General features: G+C 50.6%; 2 protein-coding genes across 2 annotated transcripts; both read right to left on the reverse strand.

The window, feature by feature from the left end:
- Positions 1-9048: 9048 nt before the first annotated feature.
- On the reverse strand, positions 9049-17504 carry LOC102443525 (cystatin-B). The gene is made up of 3 exons (XM_075904445.2): positions 17224-17504; positions 11073-11174; positions 9049-9734 (listed from the first exon to the last, which is right to left on the reverse strand). The coding sequence occupies exons 1-3, from the start codon at positions 17287-17289 to the stop codon at positions 9606-9608; spliced, it is 297 nt and encodes a 98-aa protein (XP_075760560.2). The 5' UTR covers positions 17290-17504; the 3' UTR covers positions 9049-9605.
- A 5133-nt stretch (positions 17505-22637) lies between these two features.
- Positions 22638-24661, reverse strand: CASR (calcium sensing receptor). Its single transcript, XM_075919804.2, has one exon. It carries the CDS (start codon positions 24604-24606, stop codon positions 23455-23457), a length of 1152 nt encoding a protein of 383 aa, XP_075775919.2. The 5' UTR covers positions 24607-24661; the 3' UTR covers positions 22638-23454.
- Positions 24662-24908: the final 247 nt, after the last annotated feature.

Below are 24908 nucleotides of genomic sequence, written 5' to 3' on the forward strand. Positions count from 1 at the left end.
GCTCTGAAACCAGCACTGGCCCCAGCAGCACGTCTCCGCTGGCCTGCAGCTGAGCCCCGGGCAGGAGCTGCCACTCTGCTCTGTCTTGCAGCTAGGACACATGCCAGGTGCAATGAAAAAGTAGGGAGGGCCGGGCAGGGAAAGAACTGGCCAGCCCATGCCCGATTGGTCCTCATGCCTGGGACCTACCCCTCTGCACAGTGCCCCATTGCTCCTAGCAAACCACTAGTTTCGGTGCTACCCCCAAAGAGAACATGCACCTGGCAAGCTCAGCCTGCCTGTACCAGCCTCTCCTCCCCTGCAGGATGATGAGTTCCTGAGGTAAAATCCACCTTCCCTTGCAAAGAAGGGCTCACTTAGCCGAATGGAGCCCACCCCGCTCAGTATAAAGGAGGGGAGCCCAGTGTCAGAAACCACCCTTCCAGAAGCAGCAGCAAGACACACACCCCCTCCCCCATCCTCCTCCACAAGTCATCGCCTGCTTCAGCAACTGAATGCCTGTTTGCGAGAGGGGTTGAACAAGCAGTAGGACTGAGTGGACTTGTAAACTCTGAAATGTTACATTCTTTTCTTGTTAATTCTGCATTCATAAGTTCAGTTCTCCTGATGAAGAGATGGCAAAACAGTACCCCAATGAGGTGAATTGAAGTTTTTATTACAAACATTTGCACTGTAAAAAATAGCAAGCACCGTACACTTTGTATCCTGTAATGTAATTTAAATTAATATATAAAAAATGTAGAAAGGATTCTAAACATTTACATAACTGGTATTCTATTGTTTTAACACCACAATTTTTTTGAGTAATCACTTGACAGTGCTAATTTTTAAATCATGTGCAGTCTTGAGTCTTTTTTTGGGGGGGGGGATATTTAACTGCTCTCAGAATTGTGGGCTGTAGAAGAAATGAACCCAGCCAGTAATGGAGCAGGTCTGGTCCCCTTCCCCTCCCCTTCCCAGAATTCACATATCACTCAGGCTGTGCACACGGGGTTTCTGGTCAGCATCTTCAGCAGAGAAACGAGCATGTCACCCAGTCACACCCTTCCCCAGGACACCCATTAACACCGCCCCCTGCCGTGAAAAATATCATTTGCAGCTTCACAGTTGATGTCTACAACTACCTCATCATCATCCACCATCACACAGCAAACTTCCCTGCCACTCTGACAGGCCAGGACCCAGCCCCACGCCCTTCTCATGGCTGGCAACAACAAGCACCAGCACATCCCACCACTGACTGGCTCAGTCCACCATCTACAGTGTGCCTGTCCCTGGGCTTCTGTTAAGCTGCGTGCCAGCATCCCCTGCAGGGACTCCAGACTGCAGCAGGGAGAGCTGCCTCCCCCCCAAAACCGGCTGCAGTTTTGAGGGGGGGGGTGCTTCTCCCTGCTAGCCTCAATCCTGAGCTACTGTGACTGGGTGACAGACTCACTTCTCCCCATTGACATCGGCACAGAGCTTCTGAGGCTGGGGGAGAGGTGCCTCTGCCCACCGGCCTCCTTATGGGGCTGCCCTGGACTTGGAGGCATGTGGAGAGGTCCCCGCCCAGATTAACCCAGAACTGCCCGCTCTGGGGGACAGGAGCCTCTCCACCAGTCAGGCCTGCTAGAACTGCTGCAGTACTAGGGAAGCTCCTCTAAGCTGGTGCTGAGCTACTGTGGGGCATCCTCTCCCCCCGGGGCAGCCTGCACCCCAAACTCTTTAGCCCATCCCACCCCAGAGCCCTCAATCCCTCTGTCACAGCCCTTACCCCTAGCCTGCATTCTGAACCCCCAATCCTTGTCCCCACCCCAGAGTCTGCACCTTCAGGCACAGCCCTCATCTTTCTGCACCCCAACCTCTGCCCTAACCCTTGAGCCCCCCTACACCTCAAACCTCTGGGCACTACTGCTACCCCACACTGCCCGTGTGCAGAATGCCTTTTCTTATATGCTCACCTTTTTATTGTTGCACATGGACATAAAAAAAAGAGAGGGCACTTTGTCCCACACCACCGCTGGAGCCAAGATGCTAAGTGAGCCTGCCCCAGGCCAAGTTCTGCCGACGAGGCAGGCCTCCACCAGAACCCCAGCATTGCTTCACACTCCTTGTCAGAACAAGGCCCTGGTATGGGACGCGGGAGCATGCAAGAGAGCTCCCAAATGTGCCGGGGCACAAGGAGCCAATGCTCCGCAAGGCTCACATGAGCAATTACATTCACAGTAGGATGGAGCAGGCATCTCAGCCTTGGCTATAAGGCCGGAACGGACCAGCAGATGCAGGGCCTTCTCACAATCTGATGGCACCTTCCCAGACTGTTTCAGAAAGCTGGGGTTGAGCCTTGCAATTTGCAGCTTACTCAGTTTTGCTAGGGTGCAAATCTGCTAGGTATGTGTCCCTCTGTCCCCCGAAAGAGCCAGGTAAGGGATCTCTGTTGCACTCACCCTTCTCAATACCTTCTGCACCCGTGCTTTGCACACCTCCCACGACATTTAGTGAAAAGCTGATATGAAAGTGCCCCAGTGTGCTGATGTAATATAATGTGACACACAAATGAATCAGAAAAATTCAGAAAACAGATATAGGAAGCAATATATGCTGGCATCCATATGCTCCAACCATCACATTAGTTAAAATCAGCTCCTGAAAAAAGGCCATTTCTTAGCCCTATCAAGATTATGGAAAATAAGTCCTTATGGGTATGTCTACACTACAGCGCTAATTCGAACTAACTTAGTTAATTAATTATTAGTTAATTTGAACTAAGCTAATTCGAACTAACGCGTCTAGAGATAAAAACTAGTTCGAATTAGCGTTTTGCTAATTCGAACTAGCATGTCCACATTAAGTGGACCCTGAACAGGGCTTAAGGATGGCCGGAAGCAGTGCAGGCAGGGCATCAGAGGAGGACTTAGAGTGTGGAGATGCTGTCTCAGGCTAGCCAAGGGCTGCGCTTAAAGGGTCCCGACCCCCACCCCGGACAGACAGTTCTCAGGGGTGCCCCGCTTGAAAACCAGTCCTGGCTTGGAGTGCCCTGAGTGCCCACACTGGGCACATCACACCACTCGGCCATCAGCCCGGCTGCACTTGCCGCAGGCTGCCATCTGGGGAGAGGAGGCAATTGGGGGGGCTGCAGGAGAGCTTCCGCCCACAGAAGCCCGCAGAGCCAGCCCAGTCCTCCCCATCGGGGGCTCGTGCCCCATTCCTCCCTCACCTCCTTCCACTTACCCTTCCCTAGCCCCCCTTCCTGATGTACAAAATAAAGATAACGTGTCTTCCAAAATGGAATCTGTCTTTATTGAACAAAACTGGGGGAGACTGGGAAAAGGAGGTGGGAGAGGGGAAGAGAGAGGCTGGGAGAGGGGAGGGCAACTACAATGTTCAGGGGTTGGGAACAGGTCCCATATGAAAAGAGGCTAAAGAGACTGGGACTTTTCATCTTAGAAAAGAGGAGACGGAGGGGGGACAGGATAGAGGTCTCTAAAAGCATGAGTGGGGTGGAGAGGGTGCATACAGAAAAGTTCTTCATTAGTTCCCACAAAGAAGGACTAGAGGACACCAAAGGAAAGGAATGGGCAGCAGGCTTCAAACTAGTAAAAGAAAGTTGTTCTTCACAAAGCAAAGAGTCAACCTGTGGAACTCCTTGCTGCAGGAGGCTGTGAAGGCTAGAACTAGAACAGAGTTGAAAGGGAAATGAGATCAAGTGATGGAGGTTGGGTCCATGGAGTGGTATTAGCCAGGGGGTAGGAGTGGTGTCCCTGGCCAAAGTTTGTGGAAGGCTGGAGAGGGATGGCACGAGACAAATGGCTTGCTCACTGTCTCCGGTCCATCCCCTCCAGGGTCCCTAGGGTTGGCCACTGTCGGCAGACAGGCTACTGGGCTAGATGAACCTTTGGTCTGACCCAGGACGGCCATTGTAAGCTCAGGGCTCAGGGTCGGGGGTCTCAGTGGACCACCTTGATTTTCATGCACACCTGCTCCTGGGTGGCCAGGCTGGCAGCTCTCCTGCCCTAGACGGCCACCTTCCTATGCCTAGTTCAGAGATCGTGGACAAGGTCCACGATGTCCGCAGTAGCCCAGGCGGGTGCCCGCCTCTTGCGGTCCCGGGCAAGCTCCCGGGAGCCGCCAGCCTGGTCCTGGGAAGAGGGGGAGGGCTGGGGGGCATCGGGTGGGTGGCTCGATCCGTGCCAGGTGCAGGGTCTGCTGGCTGGGTGCTGGCAGGCTTGCACCTGGCACAGGCACCGTAGCCAGCCCGTGCCCCTTTAAGGGGTCAGGGGCCGGGAGGGGGGCATAGAGTTTCCCTGGTGTTGGCCAGAGTGGCCACCAGGGAAACCTGGGAAGCCTTAGCCTCCCACTAGTTCGAATTAAGGGGCTACACACCCCTTAATTCGAACTAGTAAGTTCGAACTAGGCTTAGTCCTCGTAGAATGAGGTTTACCTAGTTCGAACTAAGCGCTCCGCTAGTTCGAATTAAATTCGAACTAGCGGAGCGCTACTGTAGCGCCTATGAAAGTTAGTTCGAACTAACGTCCGTTAGTTCGAACTAACTCTGTAGTGTAGACATACCCTATGACTCACTAAATTTAGTGATATCGATCTAGCTGATTCCTCTTTAACCAGTCTCTGGAATCTGGCTCTTGCATTAATTCATTAGAAGGGAAGTTCCTTAAATTCAAAAAGTACAAAATCAATAATGGATACAGCCTTCTTCTGGGACTCCATAGCTAAGGAAGTTTAGCAGCAGCCCTTGTTTAAATCCATTGTGGTTAACTGTCACACCATATTTCATGTATCATTTTTATTGTACTTTTCCTTGACCTCAACATCCCAGATTTTGACAAAGACTTGCATGAGCAAGGGCAGGTAAGGTGTATGCTACTGTGTAGCAACACTGATCCAGGAATAATTTCTTTCTCTGCATCCAGAGTATTGTAAATTCCCCATAACATTTTTTGAGACTGATATCATCCAGTTTCACCTAAGAGCATCTCCCAGAACAGAGGAGAAAGTCACAGTGGAAATGTCTCAAGCTACATTGTATATCACAGCTTCTCATAGTTCATTTGAGTCACAATGATTGATTTTCCATAATCTTCATAGGGCTAAGAAATGGCCTTCCAGGAGCTGATTTTAACTAACGTGATGGTTGGTGCATATGGATGCCAGCATATATTGCTTCCTATGTCTGTTTCCAGAATTTTTCTGATTCATGTGTCACATTATATTACATCAGCACAATGGGGCACTTTCATACCAGCTTTTCAAGACGTTAAACAAATCTAGAACATAAATCAAGTTAAGGATCCCGAAAAAGAAATACAATGGGCCACTCACAAAGAACAGTCAAAGGGACATCATGTACCAATTAGTCTCCTCTGCCTGAATGACTCAGCAGAAGTAATTTTCTCTGACCTCAGCTGCAGCCAGGGTGCTGACAGATAAGCATCACCAGTTTTACCCATCAGGGCTATGTCTACACTCGCGGCTTCTTGTGCGAGTAATATGCAAATGAGGCTAAGTGTGGACTATCGCCGAGCCTCATTTGCATATTACTTGCACAAGAAGCCGCGAGTGTAGACATAGCCGACAAGTTCACCAGACAGGTTCTGGAATTTGTCTTGTGTATGTAAAAATATTTCTATAATATTGAATACCATGTTACCAGGCCAGGATTATATTAATATAATTTCTCCTTCTCATGAATATACAGTTCAGAGCACAATACACGCAAACACAACACGGAACATGGTCTGAACGCTTTTACTGTCATTTTCTGAAGAACAGGTGATCCAGCCTCTTGGGGTTCCTCATGGAACATCCTCAAAATTGGAGCTACACATTAGTTCAGCCTTACTCAAGATCTCATTAAACTAACAAATGAAGAACACTTTTCTTCCTTGTTTTAATCCCATCAAATGGGGTCCAGTCTATAAGTTCTCTTCCTCCACAGTCCTGTTCAGTATCATATCCTCTTATCACACTATTGGCTAACAAGCCTTCCTTTATGTTGACATCTCACCGCTTCTTGTTGGGTCAGCCTCTGTCTTTTTTTGGTCAATCTTGGTCAGGTGGACTCTCTTACCCATATAGTTGCCAGGACTGTGATGTACACCATCAAACCATCTGGGCCTCCACTGCCTCATTTTTTTATTTAAGGATGTTATTTTGAGCATGTCTCTAACATATATTTAGTCTTTCTTGCTTAGGCCACTCATCCATCTCAACATTCACATTTCTGTGAGACAGATCACCTGCTCATGTTCCTTCTTTGTGGTCCAACACTCAGTGCCATCCATTGAAACCGAAAGAGGTACCGTTTTGTAGACTTTCCCTTTTAACCTTATCAAGATCTTCCTGGCACATTCTGCACCACCTATATTTTCCCATTAGAAGCAGGGATTTATTATCCTAGCTCTACTTTTGTCTTCCATTGCCCAAGTCTCTGGAACCCAAATTCTGGAGATTTTGCCCTAGACTCTGGAAATTTCAGTCCTGTCTGCTAATCTAGTTTCAAGGACAATTCTCCAGAGTTCACATTACTGGAACTACACACCCTTGTACTTTGTGTGCATATTTTGAGCTCATGTCTCTCCAAACATCTCTCCCTTGAGCAAGATCCTCATCTCACTGCAGAGAACGCCATTTTCATACAGCACACACCGAAGTGCCTCTTTCTGGATGTGTCTCGTGAGAGTATTTAGGACAGGTAGAAAGGGTTCTGTGCTGATGCCTTATGCTCTCCAACTTTAATGATAGCTCATCTGCTTCACCACCAGTCGGAACTTCAGGTGCTGTTGCACCTACATATAAGGCTTCAACAACCTGCACAAAGTCCCACACAATTTTCCCCCTCACACACAACCAGATGGCTACCCCTGGAATTCAGTCAATAGCTTTTTCCAGATTCAAGCACTTCACGGGAATACTTTTCCCCTGCACTAGCCCATTCCAAGCCCAGTTGAAAAGGAGGATTGGCAGCTGGTTGTAAAAAAATGCATTGATACTATAGTCCTGAAATGAATCAAGAACATGAGGAGTATTCTAGAAAGGATGCACAGTGCCCCCTCCCAAGTGTTGTGGAAAGCTGACCAGGGCCATGCCATAACAGCTAAGAAAACCGAGGGTATGTCTACACTACAAAGTTAGTTCGAACTAACGGACGTTAGTTCGAACTAACTTTCATAGGTGCTACACTAGCGCTCCGCTAGTTCGAATTTGAATCGAACTAGTGGAGCGCTTAGTTCGAACTAGGTAAACCTCATTTTACGAGGACTAACGCCTAGTTCGAACTAGCTAGTTCGAACTAAGGGCTGTGTAGCCCTTTAGTTCGAACTAGTGGGAGGCTAGCCCTCCCCAGGTTTCCCTGGTGGCCACTCTGGCCAACACCAGGGAAACTCTATGCTCCCCTCCCGGCCCCGAACCCCTTAAAGGGGCACGGGCTGGCTACGGTGCCCGTGCCAGGTGCAAGCCTGCCAGCACCCAGCTAGCAGACCCTGCACCTGGCACGGCACAGAGCCACCCACCCGATGCCCCCCAGCCCACCCCCTCTTGCCGGGACCAGGCTGGCGGCTCCCGGGAGCTTGCCCCGGACCGCAAGAGGCGGGCACCTTCCTGGGCTAGTGCGGACATCGTGGACCTCGTCCACGATCTCCGCACTAGGCACAGGAAAGTGGCCGTCTAGGGCAGGAGAGCTGCCAGCCTGGCCACCCAGGAGCAGGTGTACATGAAAATCAAGGGGGTCCACTGAGACCCCCGACCCTGAGCCCTGAGCTTACAATGGGTCAGACCAAAGGTCCATCTAGCCCAGTAGCCTGTCTGCCGACAGCGGCCAACCCTAGGGACCCTGGAGGGGATGGACCGAAGACAGTGACCAAGCCATTTGTCTCGTGCCATCCCTCTCCAGCCTTCCACAAACTTTGGGCAGGGACACCACTCCTACCCCCTGGCTAATAGCACTCCATGGACCCAACCTCCATCACTTGATCTAACTTCTCTTTCAACTCTGTTCTAGTTGTAGCCTTCACAGCCTCCTGCAGCAAGGAGTTCCGCAGGTTAACTATTTGCTTTGTGAAGAACAACAACTTTCTCTTACTAGTTTGACGCCTGCTACCCATTCCTTTCCTTTGGTGTCCTCTAGTCCTTCTTTATGGGAACTCAGGAAGAACTTTTCTGAGTGCACCCTCTCCACCCAACCCCTACTTTTAGAGACCTCTATCCTGTCCCCGCTCCATCTCCTCTTTTCTAAGCTGGACAGTCCCAGTCTCTGTAGCCTCTCTTCATCTGGGACCTGTTCCCAACCCCTGATCATGTTAGTTGCCCTCCCCTCTCCCAACCTTTCTCTTCCCCTCTCCCACCTCCTTTTCCCAGTCTCCCCCAGTTTTGTTCAATAAAGACAGAGTCAATGTTGGAAGAAACGTTATCTTTATTTTGTACATCAATAAGAAGGGGGGCTAGGGAAGGGTAAGTGGAAGGAGGTGAGGGAGGAATGGGGTACGAGCCCCCGATGGGGAGGACTGGGCTGGCTCTGCGGGCTTCTGGGGGTGGAAGCTCTCCTGCAGCCCCCCGATTGCCCCCTCTCCCCAGATGGCAGCCTGCGGCAAGTGCAGCCGGGCTGATGGCCGAGTGGTGTGATGTGCCCAGTGTGGGCACTCAGGGCACTCCAAGCCAGAACTTCTTTGCAAGCGGGGCACCCCTTAGAACTGTGTGTCCGGGGTGGGGGTCGGGACCCTTTAAGCGCAGCCCTCGACTAGCCTGAGACAGCATCTCCATGCTCTAAGTCCTCCTTTTATGCCCTGCCGGCACGGCTTCCGGCCATCCTTAAGCCCTGTTCAGAGTCCACTCAATGTGGACTTGCTAGTTCGAACTAGCAAAACGCTAGTTCGAACTAGTTTTTAGTTCTAGATGCGTTAGTTCGAACTAGCTTAGTTCGAATTAACTAATTCGAACTAAGTTAGTTCGAACTAGCGCTGTAGTGTAGACGTACCCAGAGTGAAATACCCGTTAAATAGATCATGTAACTTCCATTGAAATGTTATTTGTTTAGAAGTGCCTATATGGTTTTAATGCCTTATAAGGATTTTTGATTCAGATCTGGTGAAGAAACACTTGTATTTATACTTGACATGTCCTGTATTAGGAGCTATCTTCTACCAATTCAGGGGGATGGATCTGATCGCCTAGGAAGAGTTTCTATTTCAAATTACTGTGATCCTATTTCTTTTTACTTTTTCAAGTTTGCTCTGGTGTTGTAAACCTCCATCCTTAGCTCTCTAACAACAATATGCAGAGAACAAGTGTGATTTACTGAGGAACATCCCGTTTCTGTCATAGGGTTAGGAGAAATTTTAATTCATATTCTGCCCCACGTCACAGCTGTACTGGTTACACTCCCTTCCTCTTTCGCTCACTTCTCCAGTCACTTATATGGAATTTACACCAGCATAACTCTACTGATTTCAATGGAACTACATCTGTTTTACACGAGTGTGAGAGGAGAGTTAGGGATGGCGAGGAAGGAAGAAAGCTGTAGAAAATTTGTCAGACAAGATTTTTAAGTACATTTTCATCGGTATAGAAACACTTTGCATCCTATAAGCATGAGAGGGGCTCTTTCAAAGAGCCCCCTAGAAGTAAGCCAGCTCATCATGCATCGTCTTGCTGCTCTGATAGCTGGCGAGGCTCAGTGGTTTGTTCTCGTGAGGAAGGCTTTTGAACACCCGCAAGTGCAAGAACTCCTCATTGCCAACATGGACCTGAAAGGTAAGAAGAAAGGGACAGTGTATGCCATGGGAAAAAAGCCTTCCAGGGACAGGGCATTCTAGAACGGGCGCGCTTGGGGATAGGGGAAGGGGCGCTGAGGAGGGGCCATCTTCTTACTGGGGCACAGGTGAGCTCACTTCCTGACTCTTTCACATACTGACTGTGTGGCCCTGGGGCAGGTCACTCAAGCACAGAAAGGTTGTTTCCCACCTGTAATATGAGGATCATCCTACTGGTTTACCTGCCCAGGGTGGGGTTCATTTATTAATGGAAGGAAATGCTCTAGTCTAATCTAAGCTGGGACTGCAAACCCTACAATGCCTTCTAATCACATGGCTGTTGCACGGTGCCACGCTAGGGAAGAGTGGCTCGTTTGGGGTCACAACAGACAAACGTACATTGGGTTTTCCCATCGCCCTCTTCTGGGGCACTCCCAGTGAGTCCCCACCTGGGAACGCTTTGTTCCCAGCTCCTTTTGCCCTAATCCAAGGGGCTCGATACCTGAGTCTTCCCACAGCCCTTGGCTCAGGTCTTCTCCCCAGGGCTCCCTCTCTTCCAGCATTGCACTCCCCCAGGCCCACCCGCTTGCCCGTCCTACCCCACCCTGCTCAGGGGAATCCACCCTCCAGCAAAACCCTCAACTTCCAGGCTCAGCTTCCCCAGACTGAGCTAGCTCTTCCCCTTGGACAAGGGGACGCTGCCTGAGACCTCTGCTTGTCTGGGGGGTTCCCAGCTCCTCTCCAGCAGCTCACACCTACTGGTCTCCTTCTAAACTCGGCTCTCTGCCAAGCAGCTCCTGTCAGATCTTCCTTGCTGCTTCCTGTCCCTCTCCGTATCCCCTTAGACTCTCCAGGTCTCTCGCTCTCTCCTGGTCTCAAACAGTTCTCACTTGCCAATATGCCCCCACCCCCACCCCGCACAGGGCCCTCTTTTAAGCCCAACCGAGGGAGGGCTGATGAGTAACAGGTGTGCCGCACCCCACTCCCTCTTAAAGGGCCCAGTCCCTCTGGGATATGGATGTAGCAGTTTAACTGGGTGTCTGATCTGCTGATGTTTATCGGTTTTGGTTAATGGTTAAACTCTTGCAGTGTTGGAGCTGCCAGCAGCTGGTGAGGTAGGTGGTGCTGGGAGCCCACAGGACTGGCAGCCCGCAGAGCCCGTTTAACCACGTAAGCGGTGGAACTGTAATCGCTTACACAGTTAATACTTTTTAGCCCTTTTTACCCTGCGGCACTCATTCTAAGGGCCAAATCACAGGCAGCTCTTTGTAATTAACTAATTACTATGCATATAAGATTCAAATTGAGACCCTGTTCCCCACTGCCCTGTACCTTGATGAAGTAGTTTATTCCAGCAACCAGCTGTGTTTTAAATTCCACAGCATTAAAGACCTCAAATTTCTTCCCTTCTTTTTCTTCCACCTGAAGCTTCACCTTAAGGAAACAGAAGAGTTTTTAGTGCTCAGTCTAGGCAGATGCAAAGTCTGGAACCCAGGCGCCCCACGATCAGTGTTTCCATCAGTACAGGTCACACTGCCGGGGCATCTGTGCACATGTAGCACTTCCCGCGTCTCCAAAACAGAATGGCTGAAGTAGGAGATGTTCCATACAGCAGGATGTAACAGAGCGATGGGCAACCTAGGCTCGTGAGTGGCTGCATAAGCGGCCCTCAGCGAGCCACAAGATTGTCCTAACTGAGATGTTCTCTTGGGCTAGGGCAGTGTTGTGGTCTGCGCTTGGGCACTTGGAATTTGAGGGTTGCACTGACTGAACCTCCCGCAAAGCAGCCCCTCTTTAACTGGTGACAGAGGGAGCGCTCGGCAATTACAATCAGTGTTGTGTGCGATCGGCCTGCACCTCACTTCACGTGCCCTTGCTGTACGTGTGGTCACTCCAGTAATACCAGTAAGAAAAAACCAATGTGGACAAAACCCAGCAGAATCGGGCAACCCTGTGTGTGCGCAGAAGGAACCAAAATGTCTCACGGGCCACATGTAGAATTCCAATGGGGCACAAGTCACCTACCACTGATTTTAACAGATGGCAATTTCGTGCCTTCTCCCCAAAAAGCCTCACTGAATGAAGTGTGAGTATCTTTGGAATCCAGTGTATTAAACCCAAAGGCTACACAGTACTGTGGGCTGGGACTGTATTTTCTCTCTACACGGGGAGATGTGATATCAAGCCTGGGAAGTAGAACTTCCCGATTATACTGCATACTGTGCCAGAGAACAAGGGGCTTTTGGGACAGAGTATCAAGTGGTTTGGCTGGCGTCTCTTCAGGGGGAGCTGAAAGCAAATTCCCTACTTCCAGTGATGCCCCAAACTCAGTCTTTTGAAGCTATACCCTGAGGAGAGGACGATTGTCTGCTGATCACCCCCGAGTCTCAAGATTAAAGGCCAATTTTATATGAAGGAGATAACAGAAGAACGACGGGGGGTCACCAAATGAAATTAAAAGGTAGAAGGTTTAAGACAAAGGAAGTTTTTCCTCACACACAACACACAGTCAGCCTGTGGAACTCCTTGCCAGAGGATGGGGTGAAGGCCAGGACTTTAACAGGGTTCAAAAAAGAGCAAGATAGATTCATGGAAGATACATCCACCAATGGCTATTAAGCCAGGCCGGGTAGGAATGGAGCCCCTAGTCTGTGTCAGAAGCTGGGAATGGATCACTTGATGATGACCCGTTCTGTTCATTCTCTTTGGGGCACCTAGCACTGGCCATTGCCAGAAGTCAGGATACTGGGCTAGATGGACCCTTGGTCCAACCCAGTTTGGGGTAATGGTTCCAGTCAGCGGGAGGCCAGGCTGACTCTCTTCCAGGAGCAGAAGTCCGGATCTCGGGCCTGACTACAGGCCCAGTAGCAGTTTATGAGCCCAGGCCCTGGGTCCGGGCAGAGCAGCAGACAAACAGTTAAGCAGTTCAACACTCAGGCCTGTCTGCAGGCCAAGCAGGGGTCAGGTCTTCCTGCAGGCAGAGGGCCGACAGGCGAGGGAGTTTTCTCCCTACTGGGGGATCCTGCCACCCAAGGTGAGGTGTGGCAGGGGGGACGCAGGCCCAGCCGCTCCACTGCGTCCCAGCCCAGAGCCCTAACAGTGGCAGTGCGGGCTGCTTGGCGGGGATCCTGGCGGCAACACACCAACCAGGTCACAGGTCAGCGGGGATCCTGGCCACAACGTGCCGCCCAGCTGACCTCCGTCTCCTCTGCCGGACTCATGCTGGCTGCCCCTGGGCTGCTTCCTGATTCCTCCTGGGGTCCTACCTGGCTCCAACTCAGCTCCGCAGGGTCTGCTGCAGGGCAAAGGGGCTGACAGCGTGTCCATGGGCTCTGGGTCCAGGGCAGGCAAGAGTCCAGTCCATTCTTCAGGGCTTGACAAGGGTCCTGGAAGCAGTCTCTGCAGCCCCACCCAGTCGTCAGGGCTCAACAGTAATCATGGCAGCCCGGACCAGTCCTCCCGCCGAGGGCAGCGCAGTGGGGCCTTCCTCCTAGGGAACTTGGGCCGAGCGTCTGGCCTGCTTAACAGCCGGGCTTCAACTGAGGCGGGAGGTCCTCCTTTTATACTTCTGGCTCCGCCCTTCTGCTTCCTGTGGTGGGGCCGGGTGGCCACGCTGATTCACTGTACTCCCCCTCCTGCAAACCCAGTCTTGGGTCTCCGGGGCTGGATTCTGGCTCTTTCCCTGGGTGGGAGAAAAAGTCAGCATTTAGATGTTCCTTACTGGGTTGGTGTCAGACCGAGAAGGCGTATAGCTGCAGTGTTAAGTACCAGCGTGAGCAGGCATTGGTGTCTTTCATCTGCTGTAGCCACTGCAGAGGGGCATGGTCCGTCGCAAGGACAAAGGGAGCACCTAATAAATAATAACGGAGCCTCAATGGCCCCTTTGATGGTGAGGGCTTCCTTTTCAATCGTGGAGTATTTGCACTCTTGTGGGAACAGTTTCCTACTCATATACAAGGCAGGGAGTTCGTCTCCCTCCCCGTCTTGTGAGAGGAACACCCCCAACCGTACTCCGGAGGCTTCCGTCTGTAGCACAAATCCCTTATCAAAATCCAGACTAAAAAGCACTGGGTCCTGCGACAGAATCCTCTTCAGGGTGCCAAAGGCCTCTTCACACTCAGCAGCGCTGCTGATTTGTCAGGGGCTGTCCTTCTTCCGGAGCGAGGCCAGGGGGCTGCAATGGCTACGGATTGGGGAACAAAATGCCGATAATAGCCAGACAGGCCAAGAAATTGGGCGAGATGGACACTTGGTCCAACCCAGTACGGCCAGTCTTGTGCTGAGAGGTTTGGCCTGTTGGTGGGCCTGCTAGTCCTGAGCCAAGGCTGTCCTGAACTCGTCACCACAGAAATCCCCCTTTGAGATTCGAAGGGCCGACTCCTACCAGAGCCCTGGCTGGAGACAGGTGCTACGGTGCATTTGTGATTTTTACAGCATCTCACTCTGATCCACAGAGCCTGAGCTAGGCACCCAGGTTCCCGTTACAATGATTCGGGAGGAGTAGTCATCTCAGACGGAGAGCCACGAAGAGGCAGCATTCTAGGAGCTGATGCGGACAGAAGAGTTATGCCCATCTCCACCCCTCCAGCGGATACAGGTGCCTAAGTCTGGGCTGCAGGCGAGGCACCTCTCTGTGTCCAGTGATGCACAAACAGGAACCCTCTGCCTGGTGTCAGGGATTTAGGTGCCTACATAGTTTCTCATGAGAACAAGATAGGTACCTGCCTGCCTTGTTCACACAAAACAAGGGGCATGATTGTGAGGCAGACGGAGGAGGGATCAAGCTTTTTCAGTTCAACATTCAGAGCACTCATGATGGAGACCTAGGTTCAATTCCCTCCTCTGCTTAAGGGGGCGCAGGGAGACCCTTGTTTAAATCCTCTTAAAAGTCTCCTGTGGAACAAGGATCCCGTTTCCTATGGGAGTAGAACACGTGTAACTGAAGGCATGTTAAGCGCAATGTGCGAGGAAGTCTGTTGAATGGTTCTTTCAGAGTATGATACCTGCTTGTGACTGATGATAATAATAAAAAAAGTAAAAAGCATTTTGCATTTCATAACTTCTTCAATCTTTCTTTGAGGCTGCCAGCCCCTTGTGAGCTAGGTATCTTTAGTCCCGTTTTACTGACTGGGAAACTGAGGCACACAGCGAGGAAATGACTTTTCTCACATCACAGACAGTGAGAGAACCTGAGAGAAGTCACAAATTACTGGTTGTCTTTCTGTGCTCTGATCACGTAAGCAGACTAGCCTGGGCAAAATACAGACTGCGGGCAGCATCCACCCCACCAAGGCAGCGGATCTAGCCCGTGGACACTGCAGGGTGTCCCAGGCAGGCTCCCCACTTGCCTCATCCCACCCACACGCCGCTCGGAAACGTGGCTGTGGGGTGGGTTCTTCTTTAAAAACTGAGAGTCTGGAGGGGAGGCGGGGAGAAAGCTTTAGGAGCTGCTCCCACCCCAGCACAATCCCATTGGCTGGTTTCTGGACAAAAACTGGCCAGTAGGAGCTGCCTGTTTCAAAAACAGGCAGCCACAAAGCACAAGGGGCTATAGAACACAAGGCTGTCGACAGTGCGGGGGCGGGACGACAGGGAGGCAGATTCAGGAATGGCTGATAAGTCTCCTGCTAGAGCCTACCTCCAGCACCCCAGTCCCTCCCGTCCCCAACCCTCTGCCCCCCACTTCACATAACCCAAATCCTCTACCCCCCTCCTGTACCCATATCTCCTCTCAGAGCTGGCACCCCAATCTCCTGCCCCAGTTCACAGTCCCCCCCGCCCTAGCTCGCAACCCAAACCCCTGCACCCCCTTCTCTATCCCAATTCCCTGCCCTTGGTCACAATCCAACCCTCCTAATGCCCCAGCCCAGTGCCCCAGGTTACAACTGCCTCCCCTTTCCCCAAGCTCCCTTCTGCACCCAACCTCCATCCTAGACCTCCTCCATTAATCTCATGGAAGAGTGTGGCCCTTGACCACTTTTCCAAATTCTTGGAGTGGCTCCCCATCAAAAATTATTCTCCACCCCCGTTGTAGGCATTAGGTTGATGAGACTGATGAATTCAAACTTCATTTTTAGGGACAAGACAAATTAATTATACTAACACTAATGCAGCCTTGTAGGCCCTGCCTACAACAGCTGGTCTCACTTCTTTGTGGTGCATGGGTATGTATCCCTCAACCTATCACAGTCTCTGGTCAAGGTTCCCTCTAAGATTTCCCAGCCAGGAGTGGAGGGAGTTTTGTTTTGTGCACCAGTGTCGAGGTCCTGTGCGCTGGTTCGGATGTTATTAACAAATATCTTATACATATTGTGTAAAATGTTATTGAAGAATACTAAATTGTGGGGTAATTAACAGGGTGCATTACTTACAAGTGTTCATTTAATATGAAGTCAAATAAAAAGAAAATGCTGCAACATTTTTGGCATATTTTATTTTTCCACCCTAAAGCACAACACAGCTCCCGGCTCCACAGACACAGATGAGCTAGTCACATGAAGCTCTGGGGCTGATTTTATTACCAGAGAAACACTGACTCACAAAATCATGTGACTGACAGGCATCTCCACTCCTGGGAGGAAGATGTGCTCACAGGGATAAGGGTTCTGTGGTCTAGGAAGTGAGAGGCAGACAAGTTGAGAGTCTCTGTGTAAAGATACAAGGGTTACAAATAAGACTGATGTGTGTGTGTGGGGGCGGGGGAGTGAGAGCTGCTATGGACCATCCAATCATTTCTAAAACAAATAATAGCCGAAACACAGGACCTGGCAACAATGGGGGACTTTAATCACATACACCTGTGGTAAAGTAATGAAGTAAACGGCAAAATCTCCACGAAGTTCTTTCTCTGTACTGGGAACAAGTTTTGGTCCAGGAAAGAAAAGAAAGTAAAGGGGGGGGGACACAGCCATTTTACACATGATGCTGCCCAAGAAGGAGAAATCGGTACCGAAACTGAAGGTGACAGGCAGCTTGAGTGGCAGCGAGTAGGAAAAGATGGATTTTGTGCCAGAAGGAGCGAGATCAGCAAAGTCAGTCAAATGGACTTTACAAGAAGCAGACTTTAGCAAAATCAGAGAACTGACAGTTAAGGCCCCCGGGTTACAAAACTGTAGGGAAAAGGAGTTGGAGGAGCTGGCGGTTCCTCTGACCTGACAATCCACAAGGAACGCGACAAGTGGTGGAAAGGGGGGCCCGTCGGTAAGGAGGCTGCAGGGGAAGTGCCTGAGGGGGGGGATGCCCATCAGCAAGCGGAAGGCACGAAGAGAGTTATTGTACGTGCGTGGGGTCAGCGCACTGTCTGCGGCATCGTCCCGTGCCCGAGCAGCAGCAGCTGCGCCTCCGGCCGCTCCGCTCCCCCCGTTTCCACGAGAGAATCGCTGCTTTGATTTTGCGGTGCACGCTCCCCCCCCCCCCAGGCACTGAGCCCAGCCCCCCCCCCTTGTGCCGGCGGCAGCTCCCCGGCGCGCCCGCGCTCCCTCACCTCATCCACAATCTGCTGCGTCTCCGGGGTGGCCGCCTGGGCGCCCGTGAGCCCCCCGCACTTCATAGCGCAGCAGCTGGGGCCGCCTGGGAGACCCCGAACCAGCGAGAGCGAACGTTCGGCAGCGAGTGACAAAGATTCTGTCACGTGAGCTCTGGCCGGGCGGGTTGGGCCACGTGACACCGATTCATTTCCTCTCCCCGGCAGCTGTTCGCCGGACAGGGAGAGCTGTTGGCAGCAGGAACCTCGCGCAGCCTCAGGCCCCAGCGCTGGTCTGTGTGTGGCTCCCCCCGCCCCATTGGTTCAGTCTGTGCCCGGCCGGGGGGGGACTCTCGAGCCCTGGGAGGGGCGGGGCGAGCGCGGGGCTCGGGCACACGCAGCGGCACGTTCCATGGCGCCCGCGGGAGGCTTTGAAAAGAACCTTTAGAATTAGCTCGCGGCCGCTGCCGATCGCTGAAGGGGGCGGGGCAGAGCCGGGCGCGTGGGAGGCGCTGGAAATGGCTCCAGGCATCAGCGCGTTCCCGCCTCCTGGCCTGGCCTGGGGGGCGGGGAGATAAGCCGGGGGGGGACAGAAATGGGCGTTAGGGGCAGAGCTGCTGTCCCATCCCCGATCCCAGTACTGAAGCGGGTCCATGTGGCAGGCTGATCCTAGGCACTGACCCTACATTTAGTCTGTTGTGTGTGCAATTGTGTATGCCCGTGGGGTGCAAGCTTTAAGGCCCGAGTCCTCTCCCCTTGTGCTGCAGGAGAAGGGGACTTTGCACTGAGGTCTACTCTGTTGCCAACTTCTGGAAACATGTTGCAAGGGACACTTGGTCAAATATGCTGGTTTGCTGGGGGCCACTGAAAGTTTTGTCTATTCTGAAAAGATGTAGTAATACTCATGAACTTTATAAACGTAATAGCCACAAGTCCTCTTAGATGTTAAATCCATTTTACAGAGGGAGAAGTTCAGGCTCACATAGATTATGGTCAAAACTATCAAACTTGGGTATATCAAATTACACTGTGGCCCCTTTGTAATGAATGTTCACAAAGCACTTTAAGATCCTCAAAAGGGATTAATTTGTGTGTTCTGTGCTTGCTTGCTTGAAGCACATAGTATGGTCTGTTTGGGGGACTGTGTGCTGTGCTAGGCTAGGCTGAGAGTTTACTAGTGAAACTAGCTTGCCATCTTTCATCCCTAATCCATTCAGGGTACTTGAGAAGGGGGAGACACTAACACAGAACTGGAGTTTACAAAGACAGCTTCTAAGTGACTGGAACTGCAGCAACAGGGAAGTTCTGGGAAGGTGTTTAGAGAGGGAGCATGGCAGGCAGATACACCTAACAAACATACTCTGTTTGAAGCGAGGTGGAGAACCTACCAAACATACACCTCCCTCCCTTAAGGGAGTAAAGGGAATGCAGGCAAAAAGTGTGCAGAAGAATGGGAACTAGCCACTTTAGGGTGGTGAATGGAGACACGTGTGCATTAGCTGTAAGCACTCCATGGTGTTCAGAGACTGAGTACAGACTCTTGAGAACAGAATGATTGGACTGGGGGAACTAAGGGAGACAGATACATAAAGGAGATGTTCAGGAACACAGTAAAATAGTTCCTTCCCCAGTCATACAGTCTCTGTGTTGAGGAGAATGAAAGTCTCAGGGAAGGAGAATGTTAAGCTGGAGTGGAGGGAAATGACCCCAGAGTTGGATGTCATGGTATCCTCTTGCACTGAGTTATTAGGAAGAGAGAGACAATTGTAATGGGGAGTTTGATTATTAGAAACATATTTGTGTTTGTGATAATCAGGAGAATTGCATGGTAAATAGCCTGCCAGGTGCAAAGATTGTGGCTCTCAATGAGACATCGGAACAGTCTTATCGGCAGTGCTGGGGAAGAACTGGTGGCTGTGGTACATGTAAGTAAGGAGAGGTTAGAGAGATGTGCTGGATGCCAAATTTAGGCTGCTAAGTAAGAGTAAAGTCGGAGATCTCCACAGTAGCATTCCATGAAATGCTTCTAGTTCCACCCCAAAGGCCAGTTAGACAAGCAGACTTGCAGGGTCTCATTGGTGTGTAAAAGTAAAAAGGTCTCAGAGAGGAGTTTTTAAACTCAGGGCTGGGGGAAAGCCAATAGGAGTAAAGGAGTCCACGGTTTTCATAATTTGTATTCTAGTAAAGGGTAGAAAATAGAAGTTCATGAAATATACATAGGAACTGAAGAGAAACAGGTCAAGTGAAAAAGTGTAGAGAATCTACAAGTATAGTGCTTTGGCCGCATGACAGGGCATCCCAAGGACAAAACCAAGAAAAGCTGCAGACCGTGGAGGACGATCTGAGAGTCAGCGGGAACGCGTGTAATCAAGAGTCCTGAGCCAACAATAATCACATCTGCTTGAGCCAACGCCTTCGAGAATGCTGTGTTTGGGGCTGGGAAAAAGCAGTTTGTGAAAAAGCAGGATGTGGACTTTTGGGAAGTTGAGAGGGTATAAAGATAGTTGTAATCTTGCAATAAAATGATTTCATGCTTGTACCGGCTGGAGTCCGTGCCTTCATACACCACAAAAAAGTCCTATTCAGTTTTATCACAGACAGTCTTGGCAATTGCAGGCTAGCAGGCCTCATTTTAGTGCCAGACAAATTGATTGTAATTACAGTAAAGAACAGAATTGTCAGCTTGAATGGTAGGACTTCTGTTGCACCAAAACTGCACCTACTGTACTAGCTCAGAGTTGCTGGCAAAGCTGCACAAAGACTGAGCCCAGGACGACTCCCAGAGCCCAAGATGAATGTGAGCTGGTGACAATTGGAATCACCCTTCCCACAATTTCTTTACCTACAAACTAACGACATTTGATCTGGAGTCCCTGGTGACCCCTTGGGGCCTGTAGTGAGGCAGTGTGGCCTCCCTGTAAGCCAGAGGGGGAAGAGCCACACGCTCAGCTCAGGTGAGCAGAGCCAAGCTGAGCTCACCCTGCCCGCTGGAAGTGGAGCAGTGGAGCAGGAGTACAAAAGGCAGAGTACCCAGCTCAATGGGAGCCGAACAAGGGAAGGAAACAGACGTGCCCTGTTGGCTGCAGTCCGCTGACCTACTGCTGAGCCAGGAAGCATCCTGGAGCTGGCAAGGCCTGGTGCGCAGGAGGACCAGAGCTGGTGGGACTACGGGTGGCCAAATACCTGGAGGAACCTGATCCAGAGCCGGGAAGGAAGCCACCTAAGGGCTTTTGTTTAACGGTGTTGTGGGGGAAGAGTCCCACTGAACCAGTCGTAGGACACTCAGGGGCTCTGAGCTTGAACGTAACGGAGCTGGGCGGGCCTGCATTCCCCTGTCTCTGCCACCTTCCTCATGGGATGGCAGCCTCCCTACCGGAGCACTACAGGCTCTTTGCCAGGGCTCCCCTGCCTGGGGTTAGAGCGCCTAGTCTGCTTACTGGCTCCATGGGCCGAGGAGCTATTGACTGCTGGGAGCTAAGCCTGGGACCCTGTGCCTAGCCTTCTAATTCTCCTAGCAGTGCAGTGATACAGTGAGGCAGTGTGACCTCCCGCTGACGTAGAGGGGGTAGGGAGGGGTAACTGACCCACCACAGGGCCTCGTGATAGCAAAGTCACTTTTCAGACCAGGACCACACGTTTTGTAAATATAAATAATTTACAAAGCCCCCAAACTTGGAAATAAACATGAAATTATCCCAGGGAAAGAAACCCACTCATTTCAGTCTGTTAAATGAGGAATCTTGACAGAAAGGAGCCCTAAGTTACTTTCCAATTCTCCTGCCTGCAGTATGTGCGGAGATATGTGTTTGTGTTTGTTTTCCTGTTTATACTTTATTTTCCCTCACAGGGTGCAGCTGGGGCTTGGCCCATGACTCTGCGGATTTGTGCCATTTAATGCAGTCAGCAGGACTGACTCTGCCAGGGGAGTCACAGGGAGGGTTACCACTTTGTAGACCATCTTTTGAACTAATTCTCATGTATAGGCTGGAATCCATTTGTCTTATTCTTTAGCTACGTCTGCCATCTAGTGGCCATTTCTTTTCACTCAATTAAAGCCCAAGACCAAGATTTTCAAAATTGGGTGCCTAAAGTTGGGCTCCTAAATCCACATGTAAGCACTTCTATATAGCCTAATTTTGAGAAGCTATGAGTACCTGAAGCTCCCACTGGCTTCAATGGCAGAGGCTATTTTTAAAAATTGTACCATGATGTGTATTTTTAAGTTTTCTCCCTGCTATTTACTTGTTTTTCCTCAAATGTCATTTTAATATGATGGTTACTTTAATTAATTTGCTGGTGTTTTTCTACACAGAAGCAGAAGCTCTGCCAGTCACAGGCATATGGGGACACAGCAAAGAAAAGGTTAATTAATCCGTAGCTTGAAAAAGCATCTCTACAATTCTGATTACCCTTTTGTTCCCCACAATATTCCACCTCAGCTAACAGTGCAGATTGTAAAGCAAGCCCTTGCATGGCAATATCACCGGGAAGTTTTATTTTCCTGCCCCGGCAAAACAAAACAAAACGACAACCAACCAACAACAGTAGCAATGTTTTTTCCAGCACATTTCCACGGACCTTTGTTTGTCTGTGTTCACCGTAAGCCTAAGGCCATCTTGTATTGCTGCAGTGACTAAGAGCATTTTATAGCGTTTTGAGAGAAGATTAAACCAGATTCACACAGGCTGATAACTGTTGCAAAAAGGGGTCTAAACTTTAAAGTGGATGTTTTCCTAATGATGTACTCTAGGAACTATTTGGGGGAAGTTCTGTGAATTACACCACGCAGGAGGTCAGACTAGATGATCACAGTGGTCTCTTCTAGCCTTAGAATCTATGTAGCACTAAATCCCTCATGTAACGCCATTGTCACCCGTGTGTCAGACAGTAAAACGGATTCTCTGATCCATGCACATGCAAGTTCATTTCAGTCATTCTCAAATGGGAGAGAAATGGGCATGTCTTATGAATAATCTGCAGCAATTGGGTCAACCTTGAGAAGCCCATTAAAGAGTGTCTTTAAAAGTCTTTTCTACTCCTCTCCCAACTCTTAAAGCTTCTCTTTCAGACAAAGGAAATATATCACATGCCAGACACCCCTTGAAAATGGACCACACTTGCCCTGGCTCATCAACCATATAAATCCTCCAAAAGCCTCGCTGCTCCAAAATATTCACTTGGCACAAAACCCAAATCATCTGGTTGACCATATGCATTTCCATTATACTCCACCGAGCCTTTTGTCTATGTATGCCCCTCAAATGCTCATTTTTCCTTTAGCTACCCTCAAACATACACACTTTTGAGGGGCAGTTTCCCCATCTTGATTAGCTTGAGTGAGTGAGTGAGTGTGTGTGTGTGTGTGTGTGTGCGCCTGTCTGAATGCGTGGCTGTGAATGAGTGTGTGTGTGTGTTTGGGAGAGTGTGTGAGAGCGCGAGAGACACTTCATTGAGCATAGGGATCTAGTAACTCAAGGATACATCTCACTGAGCTCTTACAACATTCTGCCCCAGGAGCAAGCTGTTACCCCTTTCCACTAAAAAAGGCAACTTGGAGGTGATGTATTAACAGACATAGACCAACAGGACACTTGTGACTTGATCTAATGCACTGATGTCTGTGAAGAACACTGTCCGGCATTCACTACCGCTCACATTGGCAGCCACGGGAAGCAGGGGTTGGAACATCTTCTTATATACATACCAGGGAGGACCACCTGTCCTATTAAATACTTTACATGTTCAGACTGTTGGCTATACGAAGCATTCGGAATATTTATGTCTTTATTTGTTGTATTTTTAAAGGACCCCTTTCCTCAGGTCAAACTGCAAATCCTGTTTTAGTAAAGCCAAGTCCTTTCCTTGGTCTTAACACGGTTAGAGATCTCACATGTAGTCTACAGAGGGACTATTATACACAGTGGGGAAGAGGGGTTTTATACATCAGCATAAAAGCAGAGTAAAATGAAATTGCCTAACCCCCTACCTACACCAACTGAGCTGCAGTCTGCAGGCAGGACTGACAATGGCAAGGCAGTAGACAAATCCCAGCTGGGGGAAGATTTTCACTTGTCCTTTCAAGATGTCCGGATCCTGATTTCTTTAAACCAAACACAGTGTCAGTACAAGGGTCCCTAGATGTAGCCTCTGACAATCTGCCTCCTGTGTGACCTTTGGTGGTGAGTGTCTCTTTGCCTGCATTAGCAAGAAGGTGTGGAGGCTTCATCTGAGCCGTGTCGTTGGTGTTTTTCTCTAAGGAGCAAGTGAAGTCGGCAGAGAGCAGGGGTCTTCGTAGTTGCTCTTGCTACTGATGGAGGTTGAGGGGGTGGAGCCTGTGGAACTACCCAGACTGTTAGACCTCTTGCGTGACACGTTGCTCCGTCTCAGCGTGGCCCTGGCTGCTACTTTGAAGGCATGGGCAGCCGTGCTGCAGCGCACTTCCTCAATGGTGTTGCGGGAGGGCTTAAAGAAGATGATGTAGACTTTGTTGAAGAAGATGCAGGCCAGCTGCCCAAAGCTGGCAGCCAGTATGGCAATCACCTCCACAGCTGAGACAAACTTGCCAGAGGTACTGGCATAGGCAGGTATGAAGGAGATCCACACAATGAAGAAGATCAGCATGCTGAAGGTGATGAACTTGGCTTCGTTGAAGTTCTCAGGCAGCTTCCGAGACTTGAAAGCGAAGAAGAAGCAGATGGCAGCCAGAAGGCAGGTATAACCAATCAAGAAGCCCAGAGCCATCAGGGAGCCTTCATGGCAGGTGAGGAAGATGATCTCGTCCTCCAGCTCATGGTTCCGGTAGCTGGAGGGGGGAGCTGTGTAGAGCCAGATCACACAGATGATGATCTGCACAAAAGTGCACAAGAAGACCAGAAGAAACTGCAGGTTGAGGCCCCACCATTTGCGATGGAGGCTTGTAGGGATCTTGGCTTCAAAAACCAGCAGGACACGATTTGTCTTTACCAGGATGCAGGAGATGCAGAGGACAAAGCTGATGCCAAAGGCTGGCTGGCGCAAGCGGCAAGTCCAGTCCTGGGGCTTGCCAATGAAGAACAGTGAGCTGGAGAAGCAGCACAGCAGGGAGAACAGGAGGAGGTAGGACAACTCCCGGTTGGTGGCCTTGACAATGGGTGTGTTGCGGAATTTGGTGAAGACCCCCAGAACAAATGAGGTCAGGAAAATTCCAAGCACAGCAAAGAGAGTCAGAGCTATTCCAAAGGGCTCAGTCCAGGACAGGAACTCGATTTGCTTCGGAATGCAAGAGGTGTGGTTTTCGTTGGACCAGAAATCCTCAGGGCACTTGGCACAAGCACTCGCATCTGCAAAATAAATAGGACTGAGTGAACAGTTTGTTAGACTAGATGGCCACCCTAAATAAAATGGAGCAATGTTTAGTCCTTCCATACTAAATATAGAAGTGCTTCCTATAGGAAATGCTCTGCGTGCTTGGATCAAGAAGGAACATTGCATGATGGGACCTCTAGTCCAGTGGTCCCCAACATTTTGGGGCTGCCAGGCGCCTGGGGCCGGGGCCACTCACGGGCCTGGGGGAAGGGCCAAGCATGCGCCGCACCTGGGGCCGGCACCGGCATGTGCCGTGACCCCAGGCAGGGGCTGCCCAGGCACTATGCGCCCGGGGCCGGCACCAGCATGTGTCGCGCACCCGGGGGCAGGGCCGGCACCGGCATGTGCTGCGACCCCGGGGC

Source organism: Pelodiscus sinensis, chromosome 1, assembly GCF_052426305.1.
Source record: "Pelodiscus sinensis isolate ZL-2025 chromosome 1, ASM5242630v1, whole genome shotgun sequence".
NCBI classification, from domain to species: domain Eukaryota; kingdom Metazoa; phylum Chordata; order Testudines; family Trionychidae; genus Pelodiscus; species Pelodiscus sinensis.